The following is a 20924-nucleotide window of genomic DNA, read 5'->3' on the forward strand; positions in this document are numbered from 1 at the left end:
AGAGAGCCTGACACACTGCTGGACTCTGTTCCCACCTCTTCAGGATCTGGTAGTTATCCTCCCATTGACCCTCTAGCCCAGACTATTTTCCTTTCGATCCTTTATTTCCCCATCTGCTTGACTGATAGTGTGCTTGTTACATGTTGGTCGACGTCTCTTTATTTTATTTTCTATTAAATAAAGGCTGCTTATTCTATTCTTCTATATCTGTTCTCTGCCTAGAGTTCATAGGGTGCAATTAGCTGGTATACATAGACTTTTTTGATCTTTTAAATTAAACTTATTTATTTATTTATATTTATATACCGCCCGCCAAGAACAAGTTAGTAGCGCTCCTGTAGGAGAAGGTTCAGAACCTAGAAGAATGCCTGTCTACAATGTATTCTATAAATGAGTCGAAAGAACTCATGGAGCACTTTTTGGAGGGCAATTGGGAAAGGTGGCAAAGGTGTCGCACCAATTAGAGGAGAACGTAATACAAGAGGACAATGGATGGAAGGTTGTTACCCAGAGGTGTCGAAAAAATAAGGAGATGTTTTGCCCCTCTGATTCTGAGAAATCATTTCCAGGATCTGCCTGTAGATAGTGATTCTGGAACACAGGAACAAGGGATATTCCCTCAACATCAGAAGATGTTTCACCTATGGATGAGAGGACTATCTCTTCTGCTCACCAATGTATTAGGATTAGGACAGAGGTAGTCAACCTGAAAGAGCCTCTTGTGGCGCAGAGTGGTAAGGTAGCAGACGTGCAGTCTGAAGCTCTGCCCATGAGGCTGGGAGTTCAGTCCCAGCAGCCGGCTCAAGGTTGACTCAGCCTTCCATCCTTCCAAGGTCGGTAAAATGAGTACCCAACTTGCTGGGGGGTAAACGGTAATGACTGGGGAAGGCACTGGCAAACCACCCCGTATTGAGTCTGCCATGAAAACGCTGGAGGGCGTCACCCCAAGGGTCAGACATGACCTGGTGCTTGCACCGGGGATACCTTTACCTTTACCTAGTCAACCTGCGGTCCTCCAGATGTCCATGGACTACAATTCCCATGAGCCCCTGCCAGCATTTGACTACCACTGGATTAGGAGACGTGTGCTGGTAATTGAGGATTCCCTACTGAGAGGAGTAGAATCTACAGTGTGTTGGCCGGTCTTGTCTCGGGAGGTATTCTGTCTACCTGGCACAAGAATCAACGATGTCATGGAAAGGTTGGAAAGACTTGTTCTCCCCAATGTTCTATTGTTCATAATGTTGTTATTGTTATTTGTACTGTTCCTGTTTGATTTAAATCGCCCTGAGCCTTCGGGGAGGGCGGTATATAAATCTAATAATAAAATAAAATAAATAAATATAGTGGGCAGAATAATAAAACATGGGCAATTAACTTGATTGTCTCCACTGAACAATGCCGCCAGTGCATGCAGGTACAGGAAAATCTACCCTGTAGAACTGCCAAAGGAACAGCATTAGCCTTGCCCCTCCGAAGGCCCATCTAAATTTTGGTCTTGCGATTTGACCAAGATACATCGCTGGGGTAATGGTCAGATCTGATTGTAAATTCTCATTTAGAGCAGCCAATGCCTTTTGGGCTTCCATGTCTGATAAACTCTGCTTTCTCAAGCTTTCTGCTTTCATTGGCCCAGGAAGAAAAAGTGTTCTATAACATTTGCTTCATGTTATCCAAGATGGACTTAGCAATCTCATCTTGCCTTTTTGTATGCCTCGTGCTCATTTAGAAGAAGAAGAAGAAGAAGAAATAGAAGAAGAAGAAGAAGAAGAAGAAGAAGAATTGGTTCCTATATGCCACTTTTCTTTACACGGAAGACCCTTAAAACTGCTTACAATCACCTTCCCTTTCCTCTCCCCACAACAGACACCCTGTGAGGTGGGTGAGGCTGAGAAAGCCCTGATATTACTGAAGACGAAAAAGAGAATTGGTTCTTATATTCCACTTTTCACTACCCAAAGGAGCCTCTAAGCGGCTTACCTTTCCTCTTCCCACAATAGACACCCTGTGAGGAAGGTGAGCCTGAGAGACCCCTGATATTACTGAAGAGGAAGATTTGGTTCTTATATGACACTTTTCTCTACCTGAAGGAATCTCAAAGCGGCTTACGTTTGCCTTCCCTTTCCTCTCCCCACAACAGACACCCTGTGAGGAAGGTGAGGCAGAGAGAGCCCTGATATCAATAAGAAGAGTTGGTTCTTATATGCCACTTTTCTCTACCCGAAGGAGTCTCAAAGCGGCTTACGTTTGCCTTCCCTTTCTTCTCCCCACAACAGACACCCTGTGAGGGAGGTGAGGCTGAGAGAGCCCTGATATCACTGCTTGGTTAGAACAGCTTTCTCAGTGCTGAGGCGAGCCCAGGGTCACCCAGCTGGCTGCATGTGGGGGAGCACAGATTCAAACCCAGCTCGCCAGATTAGAAGTCCGCACTCCTAACCACTACGCCAAGCTGGCTTTCTTTATATCCTATATGAAAAAAAAAATGCACTCTATTTTTGGCCTACATCCCAGTATTGCTCACTTTGGGTCTACAACCCCCCCCCCCCCCAATTCATTCTAAGAGGATTATCTTTCGGTACAAAGATAATAAATGGGCACTAGGCGATTGCAGTGGAAATGCAACGGTGGCCTTCTTTGTGGGAAACATTCTAATTGACCAACTGGGGCTAGCTTATATATTCAGAGGGAAGTAAGGAATCCCTGCAGAAGTTGGGCGGACCTAGGAGAATGGCATGCAGCCAGTGAAGAGCAGTGCTGCTCCTGGCCTCACAGAGGGCCCCAAGGGGAATGGTGCCTGCTGGTAAGTAGGCTGCTGTGTGACATCACACAATCAAACTATTTCTGAAAGGCCTATGCTATCAGTCAAAGTCAATGCTGCTGCTTCAGTGCAATTCAATGCACGGCTGAGTTCCTGGGGAGTCGGAGTACCTGCAGGAAGAACAAAGTCAGCTGTGCATTGTTCTATCTCTGTGTTCTGAATACCAACCCCTGCCTAAATCAAACAACAAAGAATCAGCCATCAAGCCCATGTATAAATGGAACATATGGTGAGGTGAGAGCCTTTGATCACTGACACAGATAGTTGGTTTCTCCTTGAGAGAGCCAGTTTGGTGTAGTGGTTAGGAGTGCGGACTTCTAATCTGGCATGCCGGGTTCGATTCTGTGCTCCCCCACATGCAGCCAGCTGGGTGACCTTGGGCTCGCCACGGCACTGATAAAGCACTGAGAGCCAGTTTGGTGTAGTGGTTAGGAGTGCGGACATCTAATCTGGCATGCCAGGTTCGATTCTGTGCTCCCCCACATGCAGCCAGCTGGGTGACCTTGGGCTCGCCACGGCACTGATAAAACTGCTCTGACTGGGCAGTGATATCAGGGCTCTCTCAGCCTCACCCACCCCACAGGGTGTCTGTTGTTGGGAGAGGAATGGGAAGGCGACTGTAAGCCGCTTTGAGCCTCCTTCGGGTAGGGAAAAGCGGCATATAAGAACCAACTCTTCTTCTTCTTCTTCTTCTTCTTCTTCTTCTTCTTCTTCTTCTTCTTCTTCTTCTTCTTCTTCTTCTTCTTCTTCTTCTTCTTCTTCTTCTTCTTCTTCTTCTTCTTCTTGTGTTTTTGTAAACTTCACTGAATTCCAGGGGACTGATTGGCTGTTTTGACAAAGAATTATCATTGGCCGTATCTGGTTGGGTGACACAGTCTGCTGATGTCACAGAATTGATTTTTGCCATATATTCCCTGCCATGTAAGGAGTTCACAGTCTGAGGAAGAGTGCTTGCACTTGAAAGCTCACGCCCTGAATAAATCTTTGTTGGTCTTAAAAGTGCTACTGGACTCAGATTTTATTGCCCATAATTGTGGCAATATTGTCCTTATCTTGGAGTCCTGTCATTATTTGATGGCACTTTTCAGTCTCTTTTATGGCTGTTTGCATTAATCACAAGTCACAAACCATTCCAGGAAATGGGGCAACCGTAGCTCTTAAAGAACCTTGATCGTGGCTCATGGAAGCAGCAAAGGAACAGGTAGCAACAATGGAAAAGAAATTGAACAAATGCTGCTGTCCTTAGAAGGTTTGTATTGTTGTGCTCCTCCGCTGCCTGGGAGGGGAGAGGGGTGTGAAGATCACTGATCCTAATCCTTGCACTTTGTATTCCATACATGCTGAATAGTGCACATTCAAGCCACTTCCAATGGGTTTTCCTACCAGAAAGTACTTCCATGGAGATAAACACTAAATAGGTGGGTCAGCATCTTTACCTGGACTGTCCTCTTACTCAGGTAAAGAAGGATCTCTGCTAGCAAGGAAGAAAGACCATCCACCATTAGCTCTCTCCATCTGCTGTTGTATGGGCATATAGTCCTGTTTCCAGCCTAGACATAGGGCAGCTCTCCAGATGTCTATGAACTACAATTCCCATGAGCACCTACCAGTTGGCCATGCTGGGAGGGGCTCATGGGAACTGTAGTCCATGGACATCTGGAGAGCTGCAGTTTGACCACCCCCACCTTAGGGGCTTGCAGTGTGTGGTTTATGTAAGAAAAAGAAGAGTTGGTTTTTATATGCCACTTTTCTCTACCCGAAGGAGGCTCAAAGCAGCTTACACTCACCTTCCCTTTCCTCTCCCCACAACAGACACCCTGTGAGGTGGGTGAGGCTAAGAGAGCCCTGATATCACTGCTCGGTCAGAACAGTTTTATCAGTGCCATGGCAAGCCGAAGATCACCCAGCTGGCTGCATGTGGGGGAGTGCAGATTTGAACCCAGCATGCCAGATTAGAAGTCTGCACTCCTAATCACTAAACCAAACTGGCTCTTAAGCTTTCTTAACTGTCTGTTAAGCTTTTGTGCACCGCTTCAGTAAGAAGACTGAAGCATATGAGTATGATATATAAAAAGGTAAAGGTAAAGGTATCCCCTGTGCAAGCACTGAGTCATGTCTGACCCTTGGGGTGACGCCCTCTAGCGTTTTCATGGCAGACTCAATACGGGGTGGTTTGCCAGTGCCTTCCCCAGTCATTACCGCTTACCCCCCAGCAAGCTGGGTACTCATTTTACCGACCTCGGAAGGATGGAAGGCTGAGTCAACCTTGAGCCGGCTGCTGGGATCGAACTCCCAACCTCATGGGCAGACAGCTCCAGACAGCATATCGCTGCCTTACCACTCTGCGCCACAAGAGGCTCATGTATGATATATATTCATGGACATATTCATATATATTCTTTCAAGTAAAGATTATTCTTTTTAAATCTCAAAGTGCCATTAATTTGGATCTTTGCCTAATCCACAAAGGTACCCAATAACTGCAAACGGTGTTACTCTGCAGCTCCATTTTTCTGGAGGGACTTAGGACTGAGTCTGACCCAGAAGTCCCAACACTGACCATATAATTGTATTACTCTTTTCCATATTTCCATGTTTCTTCTTCCTCCTTTCTGTTTTATACACAATGACACCTGGGTGTTTCTCTTCTAGTTTCTCTGTGATCCTGTTACTTGTATAACAAGAAAGAACCTGCAAGAACATCAGGAAGGTATCTTATTTTCCCCATAACCACTATTTCCTCTTTCACTTTCCTGAAAGCCCCATAGGCTCTCCTGTTTTCCTGATCCCTTCTTTCCTTCTAGGGTTGCTAATCCAGGGAATGGTTAGAAATCTGATGGAATTGCAACAGGTCTCCCTACCGGCACGCTCCCGGGAGCGGGACTATGGATGTCCTATCTGTAGCCATTTCCGTTTCAGGGGACATGCCAGAAGATGTGTTGCACATCAATAATTTTATCTATTTTGCTCAAGGATGCAAGTCCCCCAAGTGGGACCTGAGAATCCCGTTATTATCGCTTATCACCATTGCAAAGAGATCAGTTCCCCTAGAGAAAATGGCTGCTTTGGACATTGGACTCCACAACATTATACTCCAACAAGGTCCCCTCCTGCTCAAAATCCCGCACACTCCCAGCTCTGCTCACAAAGTCTCCAGGCATGTCCCAACCCGGAGATGGCAACCAGAACATTGCTCTTATAGCAGTATCTCATTTGGTTCCAGTACTGCCTCATTGACAAAGGATATGTGGTGACCTCTAGTGGTTGCGTGTGGTAACAAGTTTTTATATCCTATAGCACAGTGGTCCCCAATCCCCGGTCCGGGGACCGGTCCCGGTCCGTGGATCAGTTGGTACCGGGCCGCGGCTCCTCCTCATCCTCCTCCCTGGCTGCTGCTTTGGGGGCTGCCCTGCCACTCTGCTGCCGGCTCACCTTTGGTGCTCTCCAGCAGCTGCCATAGCTGGGGCTCCCCCTTAGCATTGCTGTGCGCAGTTGCTGCTGGCAGCGCCCCCCAGTGGGCAATGGGAAGTCAGGGGCACCAGTGGGAAAGCAAGTAGAGCAGGGGCTTAGGCAGCGGTGATGATTCCTCGGTAAAAGACTACCCCCCTCCCCTGGGCCTCAGCAAAATTGTCAAGCATTGACGGGTCCCTGGTGATAAAAAGGTTGGGGACCACTGCTATAGCATATGGTAATGACTGGGGAAGGCATTGGCAAGGCCACCCTGTATTGAGTCAGCCATGAAAACGCTAGAGGGCGTCACCCCAAGGGTCAGACATGACTCGGTGCTTGCACAGGGGATATCTTTACCTTTTATGTATGGGCATCTAGCCCATAACTAGCAGTAATTGTATTAAGGAACACTCGATGTTTAGGCATGCTGTGAAGAGCCTAACTGCTAGGCAGTCTCACCTCAATCAAACTTCCTGGAGTGCACAAAAGGTGAGTTTCTGAGCCAAATACCGCGGTGAGAGGTTTTGTTTCTGCACAGCAGTTGCTTAAGCTACAGCATAAGATTGTGCCTTGGGAATAGGGAACCAATAAACTGCAGCTTACAGTCCTTTGTTGTGCTAACACAGTGCTTTGGATACCAGAGAAGAGGAATATATCCCCCAGGATCATGGTCAAGTTATGAGAGCCAGAGTGGTATAGTGGTTAGGAGTGGCAGCTTCTAATCTGGCGAGCTGGGTTTGATTCCTCACTCCTCCTCCACATGCAGCCAGCTGGGTGACCTTGGGCTTATTACGGCCCTGATAGTGCTGTTCTGACCGAGCAGTCGTGTCCACTTACCCCATAGAGTGTTTGTTGTGGGGAAAGGAAGAAAAGGTAATTGTAAGCTTTGGGCAGTGAAAAGCAGGGGATAAAAACCAACTCTTCTTTTTTTTTTCTTCTAACCCAGTAGTTCTTAACCTGGGGGTCAGGACTCCTTTGGTGGTCGAGCAATCTTTACCCAGGGGTTGCAGCAGGGCAGGTAGTTTGGCCGGGGGGCGGGGGCACTGCCCCTTTTGCCACAAGATTGGCATGGTGGGTCAAGAGGCAGAACTGAACTGAGAAACCCCAGAAAAGAACCCAATTTATGTACACTCACGAACAATGGACCTTCACACCTTTGGTCAGTTTCGGTTTAATTTCTGTGAAGGAACCCTTGCATGATTTTAGGGTTGGGGGTCACCATAGCATGAGGAACTGTATTAAAGGGTCACAGGATGAGGAAGGTTGAGAACCACTGGTCTAACCTGATGAATTACAAAATCACCCACAGTTCATGCCTTGTTGTGCCTGTGCTGTTAGAGGAATCTCTTCATGAAGGAATCACACACACACACACAACCCTTCATTCTATTAAACCAGGGGTAGTCAAACTGTGGCCCTCCAGATGTCCATGGACTACAATTCCCAGGAGCCCCTGCCAGCATTTGCTGGCAGGGGCTCCTGGGAATTGTAGTCCATGGACATCTGGAGGGCCACAGTTTGACTACCCCTGCATTAAACTGATCAATTCCAAAACCACTCCCTTTGATTCCGAGATTCATGACTGATATCAAAGGCCCATGGAGACATCTAAGTAGTAAGTCACAGCTCAAACATCTCAAAGAATGCTTAGTTTTGTACGGTGAGACGCTCCCTCAGCAGTGTCTAAAGATGGGTGTAATATGAGCTGCCAAATTTATCAGTCCAAAGCTGCTTTGCATAACCTAAAGTTCAGCTTAATCATGGTTATTGAGAAGGGTTAGGGGGCAATGCTCATTTGAGCACAAAGGATTCTGGGGTGGCTTCAAACATCTTCAAGTACAGAAGGAGCCCTTTCCCTCAGGATGCACTTCTCACGGAGATGCTGGCCTATGAATTCGGTCGCTTCTTGCGACGTAGGAAGGCAAACGGAAAAGAAGAAATCAGAGCATTTGCATTAGGTCAATTTGACTGCGTTTACTTAGCTAATGTTTTTTGTTTACCACACCCGTTTGGTAACACCATTTGAAGAAACTGGGTGTTTAAAACAATGCAAAACCCTTTCTCCCTGCACTCGAGAATTGACAGTGCTACATGAAGAAAGAATTGTCTTTCTTTTGTTCTTTCTTTGTTTCTAACTGGCTCTCACAACACAGAAGGCCAGTCCTTCTAGCAGAAAGCTCCATATCGGATCCAGAAAAGGTTGAGTACGGGAACACAGAGAAATTCTTCAGTGTTGTCTAACAGCCAGAGGTGAATTACACAAGGGCCTTCATGAGTAGAAGACCTGAGAAAAGCAGGAAGGGGGATCCAGTTGACTCAGGGCCTGTGCTCTTGGAAGCTCTGCAATCAAGTCTTTCCACATCAAAACCCAGTCTTCTATAGCTCGTTTTGCGAGTGTCATATATATCACAATAAGACTTAGAGCTGCAGCCCTTCATAATTGCTTTGACGGCAAGACCCGTAGAACCTGAAAAGCAAAGAGGAGTTGTCAGAGGAGTCCATATTCCTATTAAGTTACACAGGAGCTGGTAGATATTGTAATGGTGACTCAATTTATGTTTGCGTATGTTTTTGTGAGTCAGGTCCATAGAAGTCTGCATCCATTGTGGTGGTTAGTCAGTGTCAACAAGTCACAATTGACTTACGGAGACGCAGTAGAGTTTTCAACGTAAGACAGATTCAGAGATGGTTTGGCATGGCCTAACTCCACATCACGGACCTGGTAGTCCTTGGAGGTCTCTTGCCAGGGCTAACCACAGAATCATAGAATCATAGATTTGGAAGGTACCTCCTGGGTCATCTAGTCCAACCCCCTGCACTATGCAGGACACTCACAACCCTATTGCTCATCCACTGTCACCTGCCACCCCCTTGAGCCCTCATAGAATCAGCCTCTCCATCAGATGGCTCTCCAGCCTCTGTTTAAAAATCTCCAAAGATGGAGAACCCACCACCTCCCGAGGAAATTTGTCCCACTGAGAAACTGCTCTGTTAGGATCATCTTTCTCAAGTTTTGATGGAATTTCTTTTGAATTAATTTCATTCCATTGGTTCTGTTCTGTCCCTCTGGGGCAAGAGAGAACAACTCTGCTCCATCCTCTATATCAGCGGTCCGCAACCCTCCTGCTGCCACGGACCACTGCTAGTGAGTGGGAGGAGAGGGCGGCCCGCGCGCACGTGTTTGCGTCCGGCAGGGGCGCAAACGCGCATGCGCGGCCGCGCTGCATATGCGTGCATGCGCAAAACTGCCGCGCGTGCGCGTTTGCGCCCCTGCCAGACGCAAGCGTGCATGCGCAGCAGTCTCTCTCTCCTCGCCCCTCCATGCCACCAGCAAATTGGCCACCGAAGCGGCCGATTAGCTTGCGGGCCAGCAAGCTTCTCTTCCCCCCCCCCCTCCCAAAGCAAGTAGCTTGCCGGGCCACAAGCTAATCGGCCGCTTCGGTGGCCAATTTGCTCGTGGCCTGGCGAGCTTCCCGCTGCGGGGGGGGGCGGGAAGAGGGAGCTGCGGCCCGGCGCCAAGGCCTTTGCGGCCCGGCACCGGGCCATGGCCTGGGGGTTGGGGACCACTGCTCTCTATGGCAGCCTTTTAAATACTTGAAGATGGTAATCAGATCCCTTCTCAGTCGTCCCCAACTGTGTGTGTTGCTCTGTTTTCTCTGTGACACTCAGATGTCACCAGAGTGAAAAGTCCATCTACATAATTCTTTTAAAAGGACAAAGGACTTAAAAAGAAGGAATGGAGTATATAAAATCAGGATTACCAACGTTCGAATCCATAGTAAAGCAGTGGCTCTCTGGCCCAACACACTTTACTGTATCATTTACGCAGTAGGACATCAACGAGAAGCAGGCTGGACATTGATTGCCATTGAGTGTGGTGTGTATCGGTGGCACTGCAAAGTAAAAGGATGGCAAATTAATGTAGAAATGTGGTCAGGAGACTGATACAGGTTAGTGGACAGTGACCAAGAGGCTGAGTTGAGTTATTGTCAGAAGTTGACAGAGCCAAGTCCCTGGCGCTGCTTTCGGATAGGTTTCTTCATTTATAGGTTTTCTAAGATCTTTGTTTTGTTTCATGGTACTCTGGCTTCTTTCTTAATGGTTTGTTTGTAATGTGTTTGTCCAGTTTCTAATGGCTACGTTTGGACGGCTTTATTTGCTTTAACTGTCCGTTACCTTGATCAGTCTTTTGTAGTGGCAACATATAAATGTTGTAATCAGCACTGGCAAAGAGGACGAAGAAGACAAAAGAATGAGAGAAAGAGGAACAAAGTGGATGATAGACCCAAGGGGAGAAAAATACTTACATTCTGGAGATACTTTTTGACAGTCGGTCCCCTTACAACAGAAGGTACTTGCCCTGAGGGTCCTGTTTGGCGCAATATTCATATAAATTGTTTTAAATGTACACATGGAAGAGGATTCACACCCCTTTACTATATTCTGGATTATTTTACCTGCACAGATAGAAGAAGATGTATTTAGTAATTCCCACGTCTCCATAAGAGGTGAAGAGATTCATTCAGTCTGGACCCTGACATCAAATTCTGGCATATTTATTTATTTATTATATTTATATACCTCCCTCCCAGGGGGCTCAGGAAACTTGAAAATATTATCAAGACATTTTACACTTACCAAAGAGCTGGTTTTCTGGTATCTAAATTGATTCATCTGCATAGAGAAAACTTTAAGAAACTATGAGGAGGCACCCTGATTGTACTTTTTTGGAGAGAAAGAAGAGAATGTACAGAAATTGGTTCAATAATGTTAGGTCTCTGGTACCTGCACATGAATAAACAGTGCCCAGTTACTTAGTGTTCTTTCCATGATAAGCAAAGATCCTAGCTATAAAACCAGGGAGTCTCAAAGACCTGCCAGTCCAGTTCACATCCTGTTTGCCATGAATGGTTATGCAGCCAAAGAACTGAAAGGGTGTTTGTCATGTCCTTTTGCAGGAAGAAGCTACCTGCTGTCACCAGAACTCCACTGCCTGCTGATGGGGAATCAGCTGGAAGTCAGCTTCAGATCTCTTGCTTTGAAAATTTTACTGTGTACCTAACAAAGGACAGGAGCCAACTTTCAGCTGATTGCAGGGATCAATGGGAATTTAGGTTCTTCTGTGTTCCTGATCTATCCCCTCTGCCCAATCTTCTGCATCTCTAGAAAATAAGAGGAAGATAGATCAAAAGACTGGAGGAAAATGAATAATAGAATGTGCAATTTTCACAACCTTAGGTGTGCACCACTGTAAAGTCCCTTTCCATCCCCTAACATGGCAAATACCATGGCTCAGGTACTTAACCAAAGTTACTTTACTGAATAAGAGACCTACAGGAGATCCCTTTCCCAAAGGTAACCCAAACAGAAGAATTGACTGTAACAAAGCCCTGGGTTCGAGCTGGGATAATATAGGCATAAGACATCACCACCTTGGTCCCTCCTAAGACACAGGAAGACCTTTCCCATAAAAGAACTTTGATCCTAGCTGGGTGCAAAATCTAGAGACGAGCAGGCTGGGAAAATTGGCCAGATGTCCTCCTCTAGGCTACACAACACTAGTTTTCCTTTTCAAAGATGCAGGGAGAGATAACTGAATTCACACTTTCAACAGAACATCAGCATATAGTAAGAGGCACCCAAGAAGGGGAGAATCACATACAGGAGTGAGGAGACCACCTCCCTCCAGGAGAACTTGTGGGGAGGGATCCAGAGAAAAAGGGTAAGGCATCTGACAGCAATACAGTGCTACAACCACGGATCACTGACCAACAAGACTTTTATTAACACTCCAAACACAACTGACAAAAGAGAAACCTGGAAAAACCCCTTATATAATGTTTTCCCTCCTAAATGTCCCGTGCACGAGAACTCACAATTGATTAACCCAGGAGTCATCAACCCCCGGTCCGAGGCCCGGAAGGCCTTGATAGCGGGCCGCCGGCGGCCATGCTTGCCTCCCCCCCTCCCCCACAGCGAGAAGCTCACAGAGAAATAATTTTTGTGCATTTTTATAACATAAGTTTTATACAAATTAATGTTGATTTATGATTTGATTATTCTTAGTTTTAAATTCATTCAGCACTTAACTCTTATTTTAATATCGCAGCATGGACTGTACTAGTCTAAATGACTGCAAATCGAGTGTTTGTTCGACTTGGATGGAAAAAAATAAAAGATGTGGAGATATGGAAGACAAAATAGAAGGTTTCGATAATGCATCTGGAAAATATAACCTAGTAATGTGTGGCATGAAAGAGAACAGAGAAGGACAGCTGACAGGACGTCTTTAGAAATTATTTACCAGAGTATTAAATTCAAATTTTCACAAGGCTGTGACAATAGGTAAAGAGGATGGATTCCCACACAATAGCAGTACTTGATCATCTATGTATGAGAATGACGTGATGCTTCATATGAACAACTACTTCCATTAGAAATGATAAGAAATGATTCCAGAGGATTCCATTGACTGGCAGGATAGTGTTCAGGGCCCAAAGGGACTCAACTCATTATTAATGGCATTAAATAAGACCGCAGCTTTATTCATACAAACATCCTCCCACTGGAAGATTGGCCCAGCATGAGGGGTGAAGCCTTACCAACAGCCATCTGGATGCTCAATCTAGTTCCCTGAAGTGCCCTGGGACCCGCAGCATTCCCAGCCAGGAGAGCAGGTCCCTTGCTTAATGAATCTTGATCCTGGGGAAGCAGCCTTGTTCCAATGGGGGCCCCACCTCATTTGGCTTCCCTGCAGCCACCTGGGCAACAAGTCTTTGGCCTCCCAGCCGGGTCAGCCATACTTGCTGTCAGCCAACCTCTTATTGAGGTTCCCCAAACCACCAGGGAGTCTGCCACGCAAATCAGACTCCTTGTCGACAGGCTTTTCCCCATGCACTAAATAAATTTTGAACAAAAACTCAGAACAAATTGTTATAGTAAACTCCAAACTTTACAATATGGGTGGGAGAGAGGGAAGCTGTCCCTGTGGCCACTGCAGATGGAGAGGTGGGCCTCACGCACATGGTGGCTATTTATAGCTGTCCACACCTGCCTCCCCACCTGTGGCACTTGAAGCAATGTCTGTTCCCATCACGCCCTGCTCGGCCCCGCTCTCCATGACGTCAACTTGCACCCACGGTGAGTTGCTGCTGCGTCTTCTATTAAGGACTCTGGGACTTAGGTGAGCCTTGTAAGAGGGTATGGAATCTAAATTTATATTGAGATTCGAAGAAAACTGCTATCACACTAACGCTGAAGGAAGGGAAGTTTTTTTTTTTAATGGATAGAAATAGAGAACCTTGTTTTAGTAGAATTATGTTTTGATAATTGATACATTACCAGGTTTTGAGATCCTTGGATTCAGTGTGAATGGGTTTGGTAAGTCTAAAATGAGAACATTGAGTATAGATCACAGAAAGAAAGGCCAAAGCAATACAGTTATGCATGCACACATATATGATTTGCAAATATAGATGAAATATTTAGTGATCTATAAATGACATTAACCAAAGCTACAACTCAAAGGAGAACATTCTACTTTAAAAATCAACACACAGTTACTAAGATTATCTAGGCCAGGGGTCCCCAACCTGATTCCCAAGAGCCACGTGTGGCCCCTGACCTTTTTCTGTACAGCCCTTGACTTGGACTTCAATGCCTTGGCTGAAAACAGCCACAAAAATCACACTGCCTAGGTAAGCATGTGTAGCTAAATAAAAGGATTCCACAGTAAAATCTTGTTCCAAAATGGATTGCATTAAAGTTTAACCTTTGAATGTTTGTGATCACAATTAGTAGGTTAATAATTTTGTTACATTTTGGTTTAAGATGTGGCCCTCTTTAGGCTAATTAGGGCTGCTGTGAACTTGGCAACAAAGACATTCAATGATGGACATAGCTGTGTTGACCATTAGTCAAATATTTTATATATTTATCTGTCTACCATCCACCACAAACACCCCTCAGATCATTTTGCAGCTGCACAGTAGGTATGTGGGTGTTTCATTCCTGTGTGGCGGAGTTATTTTTCCGTGCTTTACCGGGGGGTTAATCTGTGCAGAACCCAAGATAATTTTAACCAAGGTCATGGGTGGTGAGGTCGTGGCATCCACACACAAGCAGCACTAGCACTATTATTAATACTATATGATCAGTCTCAACATGATGAATCTCTTACCACCAGAGTACCTGGTTGGGAATGAGTGCTATATGTGTGCCAGCGTAGTGGTTTAGAGCAGTGGCTTGTAATCTGGTTTGATTCCCAACTCCTCCACATGTAGCCATTTGGGCACACCGGGCCAAATGCTTCCCCATGTGGGTGCAGGAACAGGTGGGGCAACCTGCCACGACTAAAACTCCAGCCTGCAGCCTGGCATGAAACCTCCAGTGCATAAACGGTCTAGCTGAAGGAGTCTCAAAGTGTCTTACAAACATGTCTCTGGAAAAGTAAGAAAAAGGTGAAAATGACAACAGCATGAAAATATCATAAGGAATATCATTAAAATATTGCAAGGAAAATCTTACCATGTGATGGTTCCCCTAGAAAAACAAAAGGAAACTAGAATTAGAAACAACTCTACAAAAATATGCTTTACATGAAACAATGCTACTGGAAATAGTAGGAAACTAATAGCAGTCAAACCACAAAAAAGAGAGGTTATAACGAAATTATCGGTAGCATTCCAAGAGAAGATGGATTATTTGTTACATATGACAAAGGCACTTTGATAATTTGTGAAGCACTGTGAGACACCATACCTCTCTCCAAATCCTAAGTGTATAGAAGAACTGCAGGGCAAAAGTTTGCCAGAATTAATATATGAAGTTAAGACAAGAATTGGATATGGACCAGTCAGGTAATTCTATTATTACATATTATTAAATATACCTCAATATTGCTGACGTTTCTCAGACTGTGAGGTGGATCTTACCCCTTATCCTCGAAGATTGCTAACTTCCATATACAGCCTGGAATTCTGACTGAGTTACAAACTGATCACCAGACTAGAGAAACCAGTTCTTGTGGAGGGAATGGCAGCAGACGTCATCACATGCTTGCTGAGTCCCCTCCCTTCCCCAGGTACCGCCCCCGCAAAAAAATTTCCAGGAATTTCCCAAGCTATCCTCCCTCTCCCGTGAGCAATGTTTTGACCTATTCCTGCAGCCTAAGGAGATTTCTGGCCACTTAACTGTCTCTTCTTTTTGTTGGAAGAAAGCCATTTACGCTGAAGGAAAGTTGGATACAGCCCAGTATTTATTTTTAAACATCAGCTAAAAACAAAATACATTTAGAAAACAAATTCCCTGCTGTGCATGCTCTCGTTTTCCCACATGACTCATCCTACCTTTGCCTCACAGATTAAATTTTCTTTGAACATAGGAAGGTGGTTTATGATCAGTAGGATTCATAGACTAATTAGATTTCATATTTGTGTTATTTCGTTCACAAGCCTCAGCAGACTTAAGATGGCTGCATAGTGTTTGAAGCCAAGAGACTTCAGACCTGGTTGGCCATTATTTGCCTCAGCATCACAACCCTGGGTGCCTCCAGGGCTTGGAGGAGAGTGTGGGTGGAAGAAGGACCTGCTTTAACCTTGTTCCTGTTCACTGCCAGGGCCTCAAATTCAAGGCCATGTGGTCATGTGAAGAGTTAGTCTGTGGAGGTTCAGGGGTGGTGGTGATAGAGGGTCATAGTTTGGTCTAGCTCCACGTCAGGCCCATAGAAGTCTGAATTCATGATGGTGGTGGAAACTGCCCACGCAGATGACTTATGGCAATCCTGTAGAGTTTTCTATGCAAGATAGGTTACGAGGTGGTTTGCCATTGGCTGTCTCCACACCACAAACCCCAGTGTTCCTTGGAGATTGCCCAGCCACATACTGGCAAAGGCTAACTAGCCTTAGATTTCATTTCTGATGAGATCAGGGCTGAATCTGCACACACTTTGTTTATTCCGTTGTGGATCAAGCTGAATTCAGATCGATTTGAACTCGGGTCTTCCTCTATGCCCCGCTCCCCATTGAAACAGAAAAGGGTTCTGCAGGTGATTAGGGGAGCTCAGAAGAGAGGGATCCAAGAGCAACAGGAGCCTCTTTCTTCCGTTTCTTGAATGTGTGTGTGTGTGTGGGGGGGGATTTGAGACAGCAGAGGAGGGGGAATAAATCCAAGAGGCAAATCTCTGTCAAGAGAGGTTAGGGATTCCCCTTTAAGGGAAGCCTTTCAACCTGGGTATTAGGAACTGACGTCCTGGCCAATCAAGGCTTTACTACAGTGTTGGAGGCTTGGCAGCAAGTTATTTCAGGGAAAACAGACAGTTGCACGTTTATTCATGCTGATTTTTCCCACTATTGAAGGTTATATCCACTCCAGGATATCACGAGGGAAAGGTAGGGTCACTCTGGATCAATCATGCTTGGTGCAGATGAAAAATTTAAATCACCCAAAACCAAAATGGAAATCGCATTCAGTGTAGACGGCATGGATGGAATCGACCTTGGTTTGGAATAAAAGCCCCAAGCAGATTCAGCTCAGTCTAGCCTGGATTATTCAGGTGAGTTATACTTGGATGGGACACAAAGGTGAGGCTCATAAGACAGATTTAGGTTTTCAGATTGATTCCAGAGGGTACATTTGCAAAGTCTCCCACAGCTAAGTTACACCTTTTCTAAGCCCTTTGAGTTTAATAGGTTACAATAGCCACTCTGACAGAGTGGACAGTGGAGGAAAGACAGCGAAAATAAAATACATTGATGAGATTGCATTCTCTCTCTCACCTAGTAGTGATTTTTCCACTAAGGTGATGGCGCAGGTGTCTTGGTCAGAATCACAAGTTTTCATGATGCCTGTGCAGTTACTACCAAGTGCAGAGCAAGTTTCACACTCCAAAGCAATACCTGGAGGGAGGGAGGGAGGGAGGGAGGGAGGGTGGTAAAGAGACATGGATTGATTTCCCCCCTCCCCTGTTTTCTTCTGAATCTGAATCATGGAAGTATACGTTCATATCATAGCAGACAACAGATCTTTTAGATCTGTCCAAGTTAGAATAGGGCCAAACAGGGTGCAGCCAGCTTTGACCTGATTGGCCCTGCCCCTGCAGCTCCCGCCCTCCATCCCTGAACTTTAGCCTCTTTGCTCTCAAATGCCTCAGTGCCTGGAGCCAGCAGCAGGTAACGGGAGAGGGCCCTGGGCAAAGGGTCGTGGTGGAAGGCTTGCTAACGAGGGCCTCTTGGCCTGCTAGGCTGGGCCTGCTGACGAGGGCCTCCCGCCTTGCTGACTACCTGCTAAGGAGCTCTGTCCTGGCCCTGCTAGTGAGCTGACCAGCCCCCGCCTGCCCCACAATCTGGCTGCGAGTTGCAGCCCAAAGCCACCTTACCTGCCTGGCCAGGGGCCAGGGAAGGGGGCCCTTTCAAGGCCCATTCTTAGAAACGGGCTTTGAAGCTAGTGCCTTAATAAAGTTTCATTCATGTTGGAGCTGACGTGTTCTGGCATCACATTTGGACCCACATTGATAATACTGGTGACAAGGACAGGACACTAGGGTAGTTAGGCAGCCCAGGCTAATTCCCTTGAAATCACAAGGACATTCTTCATCAGAGCTGAACCCCACTGCCAGGGCCAGTACCCCGCAGCTGAGCTGAAATCACTGTTGTCCAACCATGGTGGAGATCAACGAGACAGCTGAGGTCATGGCCTCCAGAGGCCACCTTAAACAGTTCGACCTCTTGAAAAATGGGACTCTTACATGGCCTGCCTCAGGTGTTTCCTGGCAGCAAACGAGATTTCGGAACCCAAACTGAAGCAAGATATGCTGCTCAGTGTGTGTATAGGGAAGGGTGCCATGTTCAAACTACAGCAAGATCTGATGGTGGTGAGAAAACATGGTGAACCAGGATGCCATCATCCCAACGCAAAGAAAGCACTTTGCTCTACAATCAGTGGAGATTGCCCACCAACGTAAATTTTACAAGAGAGAGCAAGGCCCAACTGAATCAGTGGCTATGTCCATCATGACACTGAGACAGGCCAATTGGCACTGCAACTTCCCCAACCTTGAAGGCATACTCCAAGACTGGCTAGCATGTGGCTTGAGGGATTAACGAGTATAGCGGTCCCTACTCACTCGACAGGACCTCACCTTTCAGATCAGACTGTTTTTGGACAATCCATGTCCGAATCAAGCCTGATTAAGGTAATTTTTGTCCAAATTGGTCCAAAATGCATATGCCTACTGCCCAACCTCCGCATGGCCAAATCATGCTTGAATTGTGGTTTGGTGATTTAGCCAGAGCCGATTTCAGCAGTTTAACTATGGGGGAAGGGCGACTCGTACTGGATTCGTCCAAAAAGTGTCTGAATCAACCTTGACATAGGCTCGTTTTGGACTATCTGAACCGAATTGCACATGCCTGCCTATGGAATCGGATCCATCCTCAGCCACCAGACGGGCATGAGGTCCTCGTCATGTAGCCTGGTTGTCTTATAGTTCTATTTGGCTTCAAAAAAAAAAAAGAAAGACACAAACTGTGTATTAATGGCTAGGCACAATAATATAAAGGCATCTTGAAGAGAAGTTCTTCCTACAGTGTCAGCTATTTGGCTTCGCACAGAAGGATGATGGCCATGTCTTTGCATCAAGGGATTAATCTGAATTCAGCAGCCAAGTCCTGTCATGATATTTGAATTCAGCAGCCAGCCCTGGAATTATGAATGGGGCAGGAATGAATGGTGGCAAAGTCCTTTCATTCTTCACATATTTGATGCCATCCAACACTATATCCCGCCTTAAATAAAACAGTCTTGAGGAATGACACTGGTGCTAGCCAGGAACACCTAAGGGCATTTTCACAGATGCTAAACAATGCCCTTTCAGGCCACCTCCAGTGACCATCTGCAAGAGGAGTTTGCCATCTCACAGTCAAATCCAGTTGCAAAATACATTGGAAGTGGATTGAAAGTGGATTGTTTAGCCTGTGTGAAAACATCCTGAACAATGGCAGCTTGGATCTCATTGGCTCTGCTAACCTCAATAAAACCAACCTTCTCCACTCCTCGGCAGGGAACATCACCTACTTCTCACCTGAAGTGACAAATGCAGAGAACAAGAGCAGTCCCAAGAGAGTATGCATGGCCAAGGGCGTGCCGATCTTCCTTGTAGTGTTGCTTTTATTTGATCAAATGCAATATCCTGGCAATAAAAAAATGAAAAAAAATTCCATGAGGGTGCATACAATTCTCCACCAATGGAGTGATCATACCACACAGGGCTGGTTTATCCATGGAGCACAAGCTACGGGACCTGCACTTCTAGGGTTCACACATGATGCCTTCCACCCATGGATCAGGTGGAAGACCATAGCCTCTCCCCCCCCTCCCTCTTTAAGGACACTTTCCCTCTTTAAGGACCTTTCCACTATGGGGGGGGGGGGCTTCCACCCAGTCTGACAATTGCACTCTGCTAAGGCCCTACAAATCCTTAAACTGGCTTTGGTGCTATGGGCCTCCCAAATCCTTAAACCATTTCCGATACCGCATAGCCAGGTCAAAAAAACTGATAAGGGGTGAAAGCATCAGCTTCTTCTCCCTGCCTGCTGTGGTCCTGATCAAAACTGGGCCTCATACACCTGGACATTGAGTTCCCAGCAGAGAACTGGCTATACTTGGGTACTCTGGGGGAAAATATAACGCATGGTTAGGCCCTTACAATCAAACCAGTGTGATCACAATGAATCATAGAATCATAGAGTTGGAAGGGACCTCTATAGCAGTCTCCTATCTGATCACTAACCAGGAATGACACTGCTTAGAAGAAGAAGAGTTGGTTCTTATATGCCGCTTTTCTCTACCCAAAGGAGTCTCAAAGCATCTTACAATCCCCTTCCCTTCCTCTCCCCATGACAGACACCCTGTGAGAGAGGTGGGGCCAAGAGACCCCTGATATTACTGCTTTGGGGGAACAGCACTAACAGGACTGTGAGGAGCCCAAGGTCACCCAGCTGACTGCATGTGGAGGAGTGGAGAATCAAACCCGGCTTGCCAAATTAGAATCTGTCCCTCTTAACCACAACACCTCGCTAGCTTAACTTCTGGTATCTGATGATGACAGGTTATCCTAGGTCAATGGACAAAATATAAAGTCTGCTGTTTAACCTTCATGAGGACTACCAAGGCAGCTGACAGATTACATACAAAATAAAATCGCATCTTATAAAATCACAAAATAAAAACCATCAAACAACACATCATTAAAACCATAAACATCTGACATAAAACAACATACAAAAAACATTAAAGCACCAATTAAAACTAAGCACTAAGGATTACTGAGGGAGCGGCAAACAAAAAAGGTCCAGGGTTATAGTGCCGTGCCTGAGAAAGCTGTAATTGTGCAGGACTGTAATACATGATGGAATTGTCCACCAATGAAAGTACATATTTGGACAAAATATTTGGACAAAAGGGATCAAAGACTGGGTAACTAAGCATAGATTCTAAGTAAAAATTTATCAAAACTATGCCAATACTTCCCAGTAGGTTGCGGCGGATTAACCTACCCTATATAAATAGACAGTCCTTCTCCAGACTTAAGTGCTCCCCGGATACTAAATCAACCTCCACACCCCCTCCATCCAACATTACCTTGATATGGACAGTACCA

The 20924-nt window shown here is 45.9% G+C and overlaps 1 protein-coding gene across 2 annotated transcripts; it reads right to left on the reverse strand.

The window, feature by feature from the left end:
- Nucleotides 1–8227: 8227 nt before the first annotated feature.
- Nucleotides 8228–20924, reverse strand: LOC143837232 (phospholipase A2 inhibitor and Ly6/PLAUR domain-containing protein-like). Of its 2 annotated transcripts, XM_077336836.1 has the most exons (8): nucleotides 20906–20924; nucleotides 19347–19454; nucleotides 17044–17163; nucleotides 14795–14809; nucleotides 13610–13654; nucleotides 10576–10725; nucleotides 10030–10161; nucleotides 8228–8735 (listed from the first exon to the last, which is right to left on the reverse strand). In XM_077336836.1, exons 2-8 carry the CDS (start codon nucleotides 19393–19395, stop codon nucleotides 8524–8526), a joined length of 723 nt encoding a protein of 240 aa, XP_077192951.1. In that variant the 5' UTR covers nucleotides 19396–19454; nucleotides 20906–20924; the 3' UTR covers nucleotides 8228–8523. The 2 variants fall into 2 exon arrangements, with proteins under 2 accessions (XP_077192951.1, XP_077192952.1); XM_077336837.1 differs by lacking the exon at nucleotides 20906–20924 and having other exon boundaries at nucleotides 19307–19424.

This window comes from Paroedura picta, chromosome 5, assembly GCF_049243985.1.
Source record: "Paroedura picta isolate Pp20150507F chromosome 5, Ppicta_v3.0, whole genome shotgun sequence".
NCBI lineage: Eukaryota > Metazoa > Chordata > Lepidosauria > Squamata > Gekkonidae > Paroedura > Paroedura picta.

Coding starts and splice junctions, on each gene's coding strand:
- LOC143837232 (XM_077336836.1), bottom strand. CDS start 19,395: ATGCATACTCTCTTGGGACTGCTCTTGTTCTCTGCATTTGTCACTTCA. Junction 17,164..19,346: donor CTCTGCATTTGTCACTTCAG/GTGAGAAGTAGG, acceptor CCCTCCCTCCAG/GTATTGCTTTGGAGTGTGAA. Junction 8,736..10,029: donor TACTATGGATTCGAACGTTG/GTAATCCTGATT, acceptor TTTGCTTTTCAG/GTTCTACGGGTCTTGCCGTC.